This window comes from Moschus berezovskii, chromosome 7 (assembly GCF_049115385.1).
Source record: "Moschus berezovskii isolate FMDL1 chromosome 7, NW_MosBer_1.0, whole genome shotgun sequence".
Taxonomy (NCBI): domain Eukaryota; kingdom Metazoa; phylum Chordata; class Mammalia; order Artiodactyla; family Moschidae; genus Moschus; species Moschus berezovskii.
Genome location: NC_142466.1, coordinates 31,135,289 through 31,149,609, shown reverse-complemented (window position 1 = coordinate 31,149,609; position 14,321 = coordinate 31,135,289). Strand labels below are relative to the sequence as shown.

General features: G+C 41.0%; 1 protein-coding gene across 4 annotated transcripts in view; it reads right to left on the bottom strand.

Moving 5' to 3' along the window:
• Positions 1–14,321, bottom strand: part of SLC24A2 (solute carrier family 24 member 2) — a 287,097-nt gene that overhangs the window by 96,537 nt on the left and 176,239 nt on the right. For 3 of the 4 annotated variants that reach the window (XM_055428161.2, XM_088837683.1, XM_088837684.1), the window contains exon 2: positions 24–62. The exons of the other annotated variant lie outside the window; for it this stretch is intronic. In XM_055428161.2, the coding sequence (XP_055284136.2) occupies positions 24–62 (39 nt within the window). The remainder of the gene's footprint in view (positions 1–23; positions 63–14,321) is intronic. 4 annotated transcript variants of the gene reach the window in all.

The following is a 14,321-nucleotide window of genomic DNA, read 5'->3' as shown; positions in this document are numbered from 1 at the left end:
CAGACAAGGCCACTGCTTCCTACCGGTAGAGTCTGTTCATCCTTGTCCCTGGTTGCAGAGGACTGCACAAGAGGAAAAGGCAGAAACAAAAGACAAAGAGATAAATAAACAACAAGTCACATATAGGTTTTACACTTAAACACAAGCATCAGTATAGGGCAAGATCTGGTTCTTTCTGCTCCTGGGAAAGACTATGCTGACACAGGGAATTACGAGTGTATGCTACGTGCTAAGTGGCTTCAGTTCAGTTCAGTTCAGTCGCTCAGTCGTGTCCGACTCTTTGCGACCCCATGAATCACAGCACGCCAGGCCTCCCTGTCCATCACTGACTCCTGGAGTTCACTCAAACTCATGTCCATCAAGTCGGTGATGCCATCCAGCCATCTCATTCTCTGTCATTCCCTTCTCCTCCCGCCCCCAATCCCTCCCAGCATCAGAGTCTTTTCCAATGAGTCAACTCTTTGCATGAGGTGGCCAAAGTATTGGAGTTTCAGCTTTAGCATCAGTCCTTCCAATGAACATCCAGGACTGATCTCCTTTAGAATGGACTGATTGGACCTCCTTGCAGTACAAGGGGCTCTCAAGAGTCATGTCCAACTCTTTGCGACCCTATGGACTCCTCTGTTCATCGGGATTCTGCGACCCGTCAGGCTCCTCTGTCCACGGGATTCTCCAGGCAAGAATACTGGAGTGGGCTGCCATGCCCTTCTCTAGGGGATCGTCCTGCCCTGGGGATCAAACCCGTGTCTCTTACATCTCCAGCACTGGTAGGTGGGTTCTTTATCACTTGTGCCATGTGGTTATTTAGGTATATGGTACTTTCACTTGAAAGATGAAAGTTGAATGGCCAACCCAAATGCCCGTGACAGAAGGAAGTTAATTAGTTGTGATCTGGCCATCCAGAGGAATGTCATGTGGTCACTACAATGAATGAGGTTATACTTTAGCACATATAAAGAAAAAAGTCCTGCAAGAATCATTAGTGGTTATTCTTATTAGTGGTTAGTATCAAGGGCTGAGATTACAAGAATGTGTCATATTCCATGCCCTTCAGAGGGAGTTGGCATTCACCACCCCGAGTGTGGTACATCAAGTAAAGCCACTGAAGTGAAGACTAAGATCATCACACGTGGAATCCAGATGACCCACCTTCTTTCCTGTCCCACCCCTTCAAGTTTTTCATTCTAAAAAAGGAAGTATCTGTCGCTATGAGAAAAGCTGACTAAAGCACAAGGGCCTAGGAGGGCCAGCCATCCACTGCGTGCTTAGTCACTCAGGTGTCCAACTCTTTGGCAACCCCACAGACTGTAACCCGCCAGGTTCTTCTGTCCGTGGGATTCTCCTGGCAAGACTACTGGAGTGGGTTGCCATTTCCTCCTCTAGGGGATCTTCCCAACCTAGGGATCGAACCCATGTCTGCTGCATTGATTCTTTATCACTGAGCCAACTGGGAAGCCTGGTTGGGGAGAACATAACTCAGACAATGGGACTCTGGCACTCTTCCTCCAGGTCCCAACTGGATGGCTTAGCTTCCTCTATGAAATGAAAACTCCTTTTTTCAACAGAACTAGGCACAGTCCTACAATCTTTCCAAGAGTATGCAGGTACCCTGGGAACTTCCTCATGATCAGACCACTGTCTCTGTCACTTCCCCTCGACTATGGGTTCAAAGAGCAAGAAGAAACTGGAATCTTTCCTCCGTCTTGCCTCTGGTCCTCCCATTAATGTCTTTGCTGACCTGTCTTCAGGACTAATCACACACAGCAAGAAGAGAAGATGCAGGCAGAACTACTTTAATAGCTTCATGGGCCCTGGGTTCTCTTTTTTTAGCCCTACCAAACATGTCACAGAAAGAACATTCAGATGCCCCCACACTGCACCTAAAATATACAAATTTTTTGTGTAAAAAAATGGGAAAGATAATTATAATTTTGCATTTAAAATTACTGGCTATGGGCAATTCATTGAATTTATGATAGGCATGCTGGAAATCTTGGAAAGTGACAAAACTGAACCTGTTTTTTGGTTTTACATGTAAGTTTTAAGAAGACTAACAGAATACTTAATAAAGTTGATATTACACATTTTGTTGGCATTCATTAAATGTTTAATAATCTCATAGATAATTTTTGGATTTTAGAGTCGATATCAACATATGTTTTTTTCTTCTGGTTCCAGACAGTTTTGCAGACCCTTGAAGAACCTGTACGTTTCAGGCACAGACAGAAGTGGTTAGGTTGGAGGTAATTTCTGAGTGCGCATCCCTAGTGGCTCAGTGGTAAAGAACCTGTCTGCCAATGCGGGAGACACAGATTAGATCCCTGGGTTGGGAAGATTCCTCTGGAGAAGGAAATGGCAACCCACTCCAGTATTCTTCTGTGGGAAATCCTGTGGACCAGAAGCCTGGTGGGCTACAGTCCACGGGGTCACAAAAGAGCCACTCACGACTGAGTAAACAGCAATTTCTGAGTATACCTTACAGGCATGACAGAATTTGCCTTAAGCTCCTAATATGGGGCTCTATCTCGGTGACTTCTCTAGAAACACTAATATGAAAATATCCCTGATTCCCTAGTTCCAGGAACATGCTTGGGCAAGTGGAGTGCCCAGTGAAACTGTCCTTTGATTTCTGTTTCTGCTCTGAAAGGCACCGCATGATCCCATTTCTCTCTGGCAGTCCTTTCATTTTCTCATCTCCCACATCAGACAGCTCAACAAATGGCCCCATATTCTACAGAACAATCCCCCAGGGAAATTATCCAGGGCAGCCAGCTCAGCCTTTGGACACACATGGAGATTAACTGTCAGAGCACGCCTTTTCAGTTAGCAAATTTACACCTTGTGGTTAAATGGGAGACAAATAATTATGAGCTGAGATTTGATACCCCAGCGATACTACGGAACATGAAGGAATGGGATGGAACTGAGGAGACAAAAGGGTGGTCTTTATAAGAACAAAAATGATCACCAGCAGAGAGAATAGATTCAAAAGACATATTTAAAAAAATATTTGAAGAAGAAAAAAAAATCCAATCCTGTTTTTTGGTCTGAAAGGAAGAAAAAAAAAATCTATTCCAATGACTTGCTTTTTCTCTCACAAGCAAGGAGGCTTATGACACAATAGATGGAAAGAAAGTGCTTTGTACACAGATTCTTTCAAGATAAAACAGTGCAGGGAAAGTTCTAAATCCTCTGCAAAATTTCCCACTGCTTAATGTCAGCACAAGTTGACATCATTAGTTTACTTTCAAGTGTAATTTGCAGACATGAATATACATCAGGTTGCAACATGTACATTTATATACAGACACGTGGCAACTGAGGTCATCCAACACCCTCCACTTTCCTTTTATGTAGCCTTGTTGCAAAAAAAGATGAGAAATGTGACATATGACGGTCATTGTTCATTTTCAGGGCTTCACTCACCTCTACTCATAATTCCCAATGCTCTGACTTAGCCTCCATCTAATCATTGCTTGAAGCAGCCTCACAGTCCTGGAAATGTGCCTCTGACTATGTTAGAAATTCAATTTTAAAGGGATTTTAATTACATTGGAGGTAACTAGTAAAGGACCAGAGAAATGATCCAAATGTATACATCCTGCAGTGTTTCTAAGCACTGGATTATTTAGCTAAGTATCCAGGTTTTGGGTTGGCCTCAATGTTGTGATTTTCTTTTCAGGGCTATTGAACATCTGCTTTATTGTAACTCACTGGATGTCACAGAAAAGACAACTTCTTCAAATGTGATTTTAAGGATTAATTTTGGCATTCTGTTTTATAAATTTCCTTAATTTTAAACACACTGAAATATCATACATTTGGGCTACACTAATTTGAAAGCCCAATTCCTGGTGGTCTGTTCAAAGACTGTTGCCAGTTATAGGAAAAACTTGTTAAGCCAAATCCATTGTATTCCACAATGATTCTTGAGGAATACATCTTTTACTTAATAAAGTATCCTGTAATTCAATCCTTTATTTAATTTAAACTGACCCCTTCCCTAATTACTGCAAGTAATTGAACAACTGAGATGATGCCATTAATATCTGCTGCTCTTCCTGCTGGAAACCCAATTCCATGTGGCAATTTTGCTACCAGTTCAAAATGCGTTTTGAAAGTGCCACATTCCTCCACCCCTGATAATGAAACACATAGCTCATTTACAAAGCATTTTTAACTCTATAAATCATTCACAAATCCTTAAATCACCCTTCTTCCTTTGACCCTTGAAAGCCACTGGTTAAAAATGATTCCCCTGGGACTTCCCTAGCAAGTCAGTGGTTATAATTCCACACTTCCACTGCAGTGGGCGAGGGATGGGGAACTAAGATTCTGCAAGCCGCAAGCATAATATGGCCAAAAAAAAAGATACCCTTAATTCAAAGTAAAGTTTTTTTTTTTTAATTTTTATTTCTTGAAGGATAATTGCTTTACAGAATTTTGTTTTCTGTCAAACCTCAACATGAATCAGCCATAGGTATACATATATCCCCTCCTGATAGAAGCTTCCTCCCATGTCCCTCCCCCTCCCACCCCTCTAGGTTGATACAGAGCCCCTGTTTGAGTTTCCTGAGCCATTCAGCAAATTCCCATTGGCTATCTATTTTACATATGGTAATGTAAGTTTCCATGTTACTCTTTCCATACATCTCACCCTCTCCCCACGTCCATAAGTCTATTCTCTGTGTCCGCTCTGCCACTGCTACCTTGTAAATAAATTCTTTAGTACCATTTTTCTAGATTCCATATTTGTGTGCTAGAATATGATATTTATCTTTCTCCTGACTCACTTCACTCTGTATAATAGGTTCTAGGTTCATCCGCTTCATCAGAACTGACTCAAATGCATTCCTTTTTATGGCTGAATAATATTTCATTGTGTATATGAACCACAACTTTAAAAAAAATTTATTCTTTTTTAATTGATTTATTTTAATTGGAGGCTAATTACTTTACAATATTGTAGTGCTTTTTGCCATACATTGACATGAATCAGCCTTGGGTGTACATGTGTTCCCCATCCTGAACCCCTCTCCCACTCCCTCCCCATCCCATCCCTCTGGTTCATCCCAGTACACCAGCCCTGAGTGCCCTGTCTCATGCATCAAACCTGGACTGGCGATCTGTTTCACATATGGTAACATATGTGTTTCAATGCTATTCTCTCAAATCATCCCACCCTCACCTTCTCCCATAGAGTCCAAAAGCCTGTTCTTTATATCTGTGTCTCTTTTGCTGTCTTGCATATGGGGTCATCATTACCATCTTTCGAAACTCCATATATATGTGTTAATATACTGTATTGGTGTTTTTCTTTCTGACTTACTTCACTCTGTATAATAGACTCCAGTTTCATCCACCTCATTAGAACTGATTCAAATGCGTTCTTTTTAATAACTGAGTAATATTCCATTGTGTATATGTATAAAAGCTTTCTTATCCATTCATCTGCTGATGAACATCTAGGTTGCTTCCATGTCCTGGCTGTTGTAAACAGTACTGTGATGAACACTGGGGTACACGTGTCTCTTTCAATTCTGGTTTCCTTGGTGTGTATGCCCAGGAGTGTGATTGCTGGATCATATGGCAGTTCTATTTCCAGTTTTTTGAGGAATCTCCACACTGTTCTCCATAGTGGCTGTACTAGTTTGCATTCCCACCAACAGTGCAAGAGAGTTCCCTTTTCTCCACACCCTTTCCAGCATTTATTGTTCGTAGACTTTTTGATAGCAGTCATTCTGACCAGTGTGAGATGGCACCTCATTGTGGTTTTGATTTGCATTTCTCTGATAATGAGTGATGTGGAGCATCTTTTCAAGTGTTTGTTAGTCATCTAAGTTGCTTCCATGTTCTAACTATTGTAAATAGTGCTGCAATGAACAATGGGATACATGTGTCTTTTTCAGTTTTGGTTTCCTCAGGGTATATGCCTAGGAGTGGGATTGCTGGGTCATATGGTGGTTTTATTCCTAGTTTTTAAAGAAATCTCCATACGTTCTTTCATAGTAGCTGTATCAATTTACATTCCCACCAGCAGTGCAAGAGTGTTCCCTTTTCTCCACACCCTTTCCAGCATCTGTTTGTAGACTTTTTGATGATGGCCATTCTGACTGGTGTGAGGTGATATCTCATTGTAGTTTTGATTTGCACTTCTCTAATAATGAGCACGGAGAAGGCAATGGCAACCCACTCTAGTACTCTTGCCTGGAAAATCCCATGGATGGAGGAGCCTGGTAGGCTGCAGTCCATGGGGTCGCTAAGTGTCGGGCATGACTAAGTGACTTCACTTTCCCTTTTCACTTTCATGCATTGGAGAAGGAAATGGCAACCCACTCCAGTGTTCTTGCCTGGAGAATCCCAGGGACAGAGGAGCCTAGTGGGCTGTTGTCTATGGGGTCGCACAGAGTCGGACACGACTGCAGCGATTTAGCAGCAGCAGCAGCAGCAATAATGAGCAAAGTTGAGCATCTTTTCATGTGTTTGTTAGCCATCTGTATGTCTTCTTCAGAGAAATATCTGCTTAGGTCTTTTCCCCACTTTTTGATTGGGTGGTTTGTTTTTCTGGCATTGAATTGTATGAGCTGCTTGTACATTTTGGAAACTAATCCTTTGTCAGTTGTTTCATTTGCTATTATTTTCTCCCATTCTGAGGCTTGTCTTTTCACCTTGCTTATAGTTTCCTTTGCTGTGCAGAAGCTTTTAAGTTTAATCAGGTCCCACTTGTTTACTTTTGTTTTTATTTCCATTACTCTAGGAGGTGGGTCATAGAGAATCTTGCTTTGATTTGTGTCATCAAGTGTTCTGCCTGTGTTTTCCTCTAAGAGTTTTATAGTTTCTGGTCTTACGTTTAGGTTTTTAATCCATTTTGAGGTTATTTTTGTGTATGGTATTAGGAAGTGTTCTAATTTCATTATTTTACATCAAGCTGTCCAGTTTTCCCAGTACCATTTATTGAAGAGGCTGTATTTGCCCTATTGTATATTCTTGCCTCCTTTGTCAAAAATAAGGTACCCATAGGTGCGTGGGTTTATTTCTGGGCTTTCTATCTTGGTCCATTGGTCTGTATTTCTGTTTTTGTGCAAAGTGTAGTTTTGACATGACTTTGTAGAGAGCCTTGCCCCACACACAGACCCCCATTACCACTTCACACACATATACATCAGGTAAATACTCCAGAGTTTAGATACATCATGAACACACAGCCTCTGTTTTACTCTGACTAGTAATTTCCACCTGCAAATTACATAATCAGATGGGTTACTGGGAAGATTTCATGTGCCAAAAGACAAGTGTGTAAGATAAAGGATGGATGATCTGGCCAGTGGCTTTGACAACAGATAAGAAAGACAAGCAAATTTTCACAACAGTCAAGTAACAACCATAAACTTCCACCACCATAATCTTTCACTAAGTCCTGTGAAATGTATCTAAATTCAGTGTACCAAGGACTCAAAAACACTATAAAGTCTATAAGAAAAGACCTAAAAGTATAATTATTTTGTTGTGTGATTCAAAACATATTAGAAATATTAATTCATTATTTAATTGACATTAATGTCAATTTAGAAAAGTTAGGTGAGGGATGACTGATTTTCATTTAAAAAATTAACAAGAAAGTGTGAAATGATATCTTCCTGTTCTTTCAGTATATTTACATGCAATAAGCAAAAACATTTAGAATCTCTCTTCTGATTAAAAACGAATAATCCTCAAAGCCTATGAGAAGACTAGGTAAACTATGTAAAAGCTTCAAATCAGAAATCTAAAAGGAAAGAAATACAACCATTTCTTAATCAGATGCAAAATCATGTCCCTTTGCCTCCCTTTATTGTGCCCCTAACATACTCCTTAAAATATTAAGGGGAATGAGATTAAATAAATTCCTAAAGAAAGGACTTGTGCTCAGTATGCTAAGTTGTGCCTGACTCTTTGTGACCCCATGGACTGTAGCCCTCCAGGTTCTTCTGTCCATGGGGTTTTCCAAGTAAGAATACTGGAGTGGGTTGCCATTCCTTCCTCCAGGGGAATCTTCCTAACCCAGGGATCAAACCTGCATCTCTTGCATGGGCAGGCAGATTCTTTATCACTGAGCCAACTGGGAAGTGCTAAAGAAAGGGCTACTAAGAGATTTAAATTAAAATTATGTTCACTATTGGTTGCTGGGTAATTATGCCACTGTCACTGTCCTTAAGGAAAATAAGAATCTCAAAGATTAGTGAAGTGTTGAAGGAGGCCGCCCAGACAGCAATAATATCCACGTGCAATAATACCCACTCTGGTTTTAAAGGATGGGATGGGATGGAGAGAAAGGATTAAAATTAAGTAAAAAGCACAGTAATGAAAACTCACACTTTGGAAACAAAGTATTTTGATGATTTATCCAAATAATTCCCATGATTGTGAAATATTTGGAATAGTAGAAAGAAATTTCAGAAGAGTAGATGTCCTTCAAATAAAGGAAATGGAATAAAATTGCTTAGAGACAAAGAACAACATTTTGCCTTTTAAATAGTTGTACAAGAGGAGAAATAATGCAGGATGAGAAGTGGTGTCATATAGTTATTAAGAATGTGGAATTCAGGTCCAGACTCTGTGGGTTCATCTCCCTATTTTTGTCACTTGTTAGTCGTGTGACTTTGGACAAGTTACTTAATCTCTTTATGCTTTAGCTTCCACATCTGTCAAATGGGGATAATGATAGTAACTGCCTCAGAGGATTGTTGGGAGGGTTCAACGAGTTTATATACATAATGTGCTTAGATGATGCTTGGTACATGGTAAACACTATGTATTGATGTCAGTACTATCATCAGTACTATTAATAACAGAAGCTACAAGAAATTATAATGACAAACTCTATGACAAAAGTAGGTTCAAGGTTGTGAATGGGATTAGAGAACAGGGTGGTTTCTATGTGAAGCAGGAAAATTCCACTGGTCAGGATGGTGCAAGATGATTTGTTTAGGACACCAGAGTGCAGTTAATTGTGCATGTCCAAGGTTGGCAGCCAAGGGAAGAGGAGATGACATAACAGATTATATTTCCTTGGCTTGGCTTCAGTCTCCATCCCTGTCCCATGAATCAGCACTGTCTGAAGGATACAGGATTGGCAAGGCAAGGCTTGCATTTCACATCTCGTATACCTTAGTGGCGGAGAAGGCAATGGCAAGCCACTCCAGTACTCTTGCCTAGAAAATCCCATGGATGGAGGAGCCTGGTAGGCTGCAGTCTGTGGGGTCACTAAGAGTTGGACACGACTGAGTGACTTCACTTTCACTTTTCACTTTCACACACTGGAGAAGGAAATGGCAACCCACTCCAGTGTTCTTGCCTGGAGAATCCCAGGGACGGGGGAGCCTGGTGGGCTTTCGTCTATGGGGTCACACAGAGTCGGACACGACTGAAGTGACTTAGCAGCAGTAGCAGCATACCTTAGTGGGCCTGATTTTGATTAAGAAGTTCTGGAGACTGAAAGATTCAGAGAAGGTAGGACCCATAAACTTATAGATGTTATATTTTATATGTAAATTATATCTCAATAAAGCTGGAGAAAGCAAAATAAAAACAGAAAAGGAGTTTAAATGCTTCACCATAAGTTGGTAAGTTGTACTGGGTGTGTAGCATTCCCAACTCCCCAGTCAGTCTCTCCAAACAGTGGAAACTGTAAGATCACTGAAAGCAGTATTCACCTGCCTCCTATGGTTCTTGGCGTGGCTACTAAAATGCAACCAGGCGGCAGGAGAGAGTGAGGCCACTCAGGAGGAGTGGGGGCTGTGGGGACCTGTGTCAGGAACCAAAGCTCCTCTGATGCTTGCTCCACAGGCTAAATTAACAGTAATGATGGTTATTTAAATCTACTCCTTATAGTCCTTATTGAATCCTTCTTATCAACCAGGTACATGGAAGACATTAACCCCTCATTTTATAAATGGAAAGAGAGAAGGATGAAGTGCCCCAGGTTTGTTTCTGTACTTGGGATACTGAGCACCTTTGTTAATTCACTTAATTTAGGGATTAACAGCCCAACAGCTACTACCACCTCTCATCTCCCCCTGAAAAGTCCAGATGTTACCAATATAATACTTTGCTGTATTGTTTGAGCAGTTCTCACAATTACTAATAAACCATTTTGATATGCCAATCAAACACAATCTGTTGGTGTTCTGGTATTAGTCACACAAACTTCCTTTGACTGGTAAAGAACTCCAATGTGCTCATATATTAAGTCCAGACTGACTGACTTCTTCTAAGGAAAGAGGGTCTAAGATGATGTGAACTTAAAAGTTCAACAAATGTTGGTGCTGGATTACCACAGAATAATCTGCGGTAAATGAAGCAAATTCTAGTAATAATGGACAATATTTATTGAAAGCTCAACATGTGCCAAGGGCTTCCTATACAGTATCTCATTGAATCCTCACAATAGCAGGTATTATCACCACTCCTGCCCCCTGTAATACATAAGGACCCTGAGGCTGAAGGAGGTCAGACAATTTGTCCACAGCCATGTAGCCAGTAAGAGGCAGAGCTGGGATATGAACTCAGACACCTGGGCTGCAAAGTCTCTCGAAGTGCTGGGGAAACAAGAAAGTGGAATTTTCCCTGCAGTGGCCTGTGGGAAGGAGGCTGGAAACTGCAAAATACGGTAAAAATAGCTTATGTATATTAAGAACTATTTATGAGCTCTGACTTCCAATGGAAGCCAGAAAATCATTGCCAAGTGATTGCTGTGGATGCAGAAATGACAGATTTTATTTATGTTCATTTGGTACAAAAAGTTGGTACCTGGGAATAGAGAAAGTAGAGAGGTTGTTTCCTGGTCTTCAGTCTCTTCCAGCATTATTATTTAGACTTGTCTACAATTGTCATAAATTTTCCTCTGAATGTCTCTTGAAGGTCATGGAGGTATGTTTATGACCTTCACAACAGCATAGGTTCAAGTAACACTGCAAACTAGTCTATCCATATATCAAACTGACTTGTATTAAGGAGTTTATAGCTTAGTAGCAGGTGGGAAGAGTGGGGTCCTCTAGGTAGTCCATTTCTCACTGTGGCCATGGCTATACTCAGACTAGTCTATATTCAGTTTTTTTGGAAGCATGGTGTGCCCAGTCTTCAATTTATTTCTGACATTTGACAGACTGGTGCTGTTTCTTTGTTTCAAGAAAAAAACAACTCAAAAGTGAAATGATCACATTCCCAGTGTCTGAAGCAATCAATGGAAGACTCTGAATAGCAAGTTTTGAATAAAGAAAATTTATTTGGTCCATCACTTAATATTTATTGGATAATCCTTTTTGGACATTTAGTACAAGCCGGGCATTCTTCTAGGGATACACATGTGAACAAAACTGACAAAGATCTCTGTCTTCAGGCAGTTACATTCCCGAATATGTTATTATCATAAAATTAGGCAGAAAGAATACGTAGTAGTTAGATCATTTAAAATTGGCATAATTAAACATATACTGGGAATTCCCTGGCAGTTCAGTGGTTAGGACTCTGAACTTTCTGTCCTTTCATTGCTGCAGGCCTGGGTTTGATCTCCGGTCAGGGAACTAAGATCCCACAAGTGATGTGGTAAAAAAAAAAAAAAATATATATATATATATATATATATATTCTTAACTGTGACCTGATCATCACTTCTGCATTCATACTTTTTTTACTTTACTAGTCCTGGATTTAGCACACATTTTGGTTTGGAGAGAGGTTGCTGCTGCTGCTAAGTCACTTCAGTCGTGTCCGACTCTGTGCGACGCCATAGATGGCAGCCCACCAGGCTCCCCCATCCCTGGGATTCTCCAGGCAAGAACACTGGAGTGGGTTGCCATTTCCTTCTCCAATACATGAAAGGAAACGTGAAAGTGAAGTTGCTCAGTCGTGTCCGACTCTTAGCGACCCCATGGACTGCAGCCCACCAGGCTCCTCCGTCTATGGGATTTTCCAGGCAAGAGTAGGAGAGAGGTTAGCAAACACTATAAAGGATACAAAAACCATGACTGTGTCTATAAAATAATAAACAACATATAGCAAAGGGCACTAGATATTTAAAGTACATCTTGAAATGAATAACATTAAGATGTGATTTAATTTTTGATGATACTATTGGAAACAAAGTTCCTTGCCAATGTTTTTAAAAAACTTTCACAGACTTTAAAGAAAAAAATAAACAACTTCAAAGAGAACAAAAGACTATAATTTGAATGTAGCGTAGCTTTGTGATTTGGAAATATGTACCTTTTTACTTTTATGGTCTCTTAGTACAATGCTGGAGAAGGCAATGGCAACCCACTCCAGTACTCTTGCCTGAAAAAATCCCATCGATGGAGGAGCCTGGGAGGCTGCAGTCCATGGGGTCGCGAAGAGTCGGACATGCCTGAAGTGACTTAGTAGCAGCAGCAGCAGTACAATACTACCTCATTAATGCAATATATTGATTCTCTACCACAGTTTTTAAAAAAGGATTATTTATTTATTTATGGCTGTGCTGGGGTTTCACTGCTGCTCTCAGACTTTCTCTAGTTGCAGTGAGCGCGGGCCACTCATTGTTGTGGAGAACTCGCTTCTCATTGCGGTGGCTTCTCTTATTGCAGAGCATGGGCTCTAGGTGCTTATGTTTCAGTAGTTGTGGCCTGTGGGCTCAGTTGTGGTGGCTCGTGGGCTCTAGAGCTCTGGCTCAGCAGTTGTGGCACATGGGCTTAGCTACTCTGTGGCATGTGTCTTACATGCTACACATCTCTGCATTTTGTATTTTGTCTACCTGTGTGCCAGCACCATGCAGGTGCTCAGCAAACACCGATCTCTTCATGGACAGCTAGGAAGTTGTGGGATACAGTTTTGAAAGGAAGGAGGATGCTCAGATAGGCAGCAAAATCACTCTAATTCAGAAAAGAGTTGAGGAGTCTGGATTGAGTGTTGGGCTCAGCTCATGGTCAGCAGAAACTCTTTGGATTAATACAGAGTGGTACCGATTCTCTGGCTTAGTCCCTAGACTTTGTGCCCAAACACTACTGCATGGGTCCTTTAAGAGAGTCAGTCTTCTTGGTGGTTGAATGGGACCTGCTATAGTAGTGGCAGAGGGGGTGTGGTGGAAGCATCGAGTGGAACGGGACCGCCAGGCAGTGAAGAGGAGAACATGGCAGTAAGGAACAGTTCCACTGGGCACTGATCATTACACACCTTCACACCCTGGAAAAGTACGGTACACAGTCAAGACTAGGAATCCCACCACTGGGGCTTGACACAAAGACAGTTACCACTCCATTTCCCCCCAAGGCCGATGCCCTCTACAATAATGAGAATCACATTAAGGTTCAAAACTGTTACTCAGACCACTTGGCTTTGATACTCTTTGCTCTCATAGGTAGCCCAGACAAATTGCAATTTTAGCTACTTCATCTGTGTCCTGCCTTGGATATTGTTAAGTTACTCCCTCATGCTCTACCTGCCCAATATCTTCCTTCATGGTACCTTCAAAATGACTCTTTCATCCATCCTTCAACACATAGTTCATGTGCCCCTTATATGCATTACACCATTCTAGGTGAGGATGTTCCAGGGAATAAAACAATCCAAATCCTTGTTCTTGTATAACTTATATTCTAGTTAAATCTCTCTTCTAAGGCATACATAGTCTTCCAATTAAGTAGCAAAGGCAACCATTAATATATAAAATCCCTGCTGACTTTTACTGTTAACTACACTTGAGATAGTGCTGAATGCTCATTTAATCCTCATGACCACTCTAGGTGGACGGTTCTATTAAGAAGCACTAAAAAAAACCCTCTTATTTTGAAATAATGATTGAGTCACAGGTAGTTGTGAAAAACGTACAGAGGAGTGCTGTGTACACTTTACTCAGCCTCCCCCAAAGGTAGCATTTTATATAACCACAGTACAGGATCAAACCCAGAGAGCTGGCATGTATGATCTATTGGGTTCACTCAAAGTCTGCCACTCTTGTGTGCACCTACGTGTGATCATAAATAGTACATGTGGTGCTTGTGTTGCTCCATGCAACTCACTCACATGTGTAGCTTCCTGTAATCACCACTGCAGTCAAGATACTTAACTTTACCAATACCATAACATCCTCTGTGCTACCCTTTAATATTCACATCCATTTCTCTCTTCATCCCTCTCCCCTGGAACTCACTAATCTGTTACCTATCTTTACAATTAATTCATGATGGTTATATAAGTGGAATCATGAAGTATATATGCTTTTGAGACTGACTTTTTCTACTCACTAGAATTTCCTCAAGGGTTATCCACGCTGTAGCAGATATCAATGGTTTGCTCCCTTTATTGCTGGG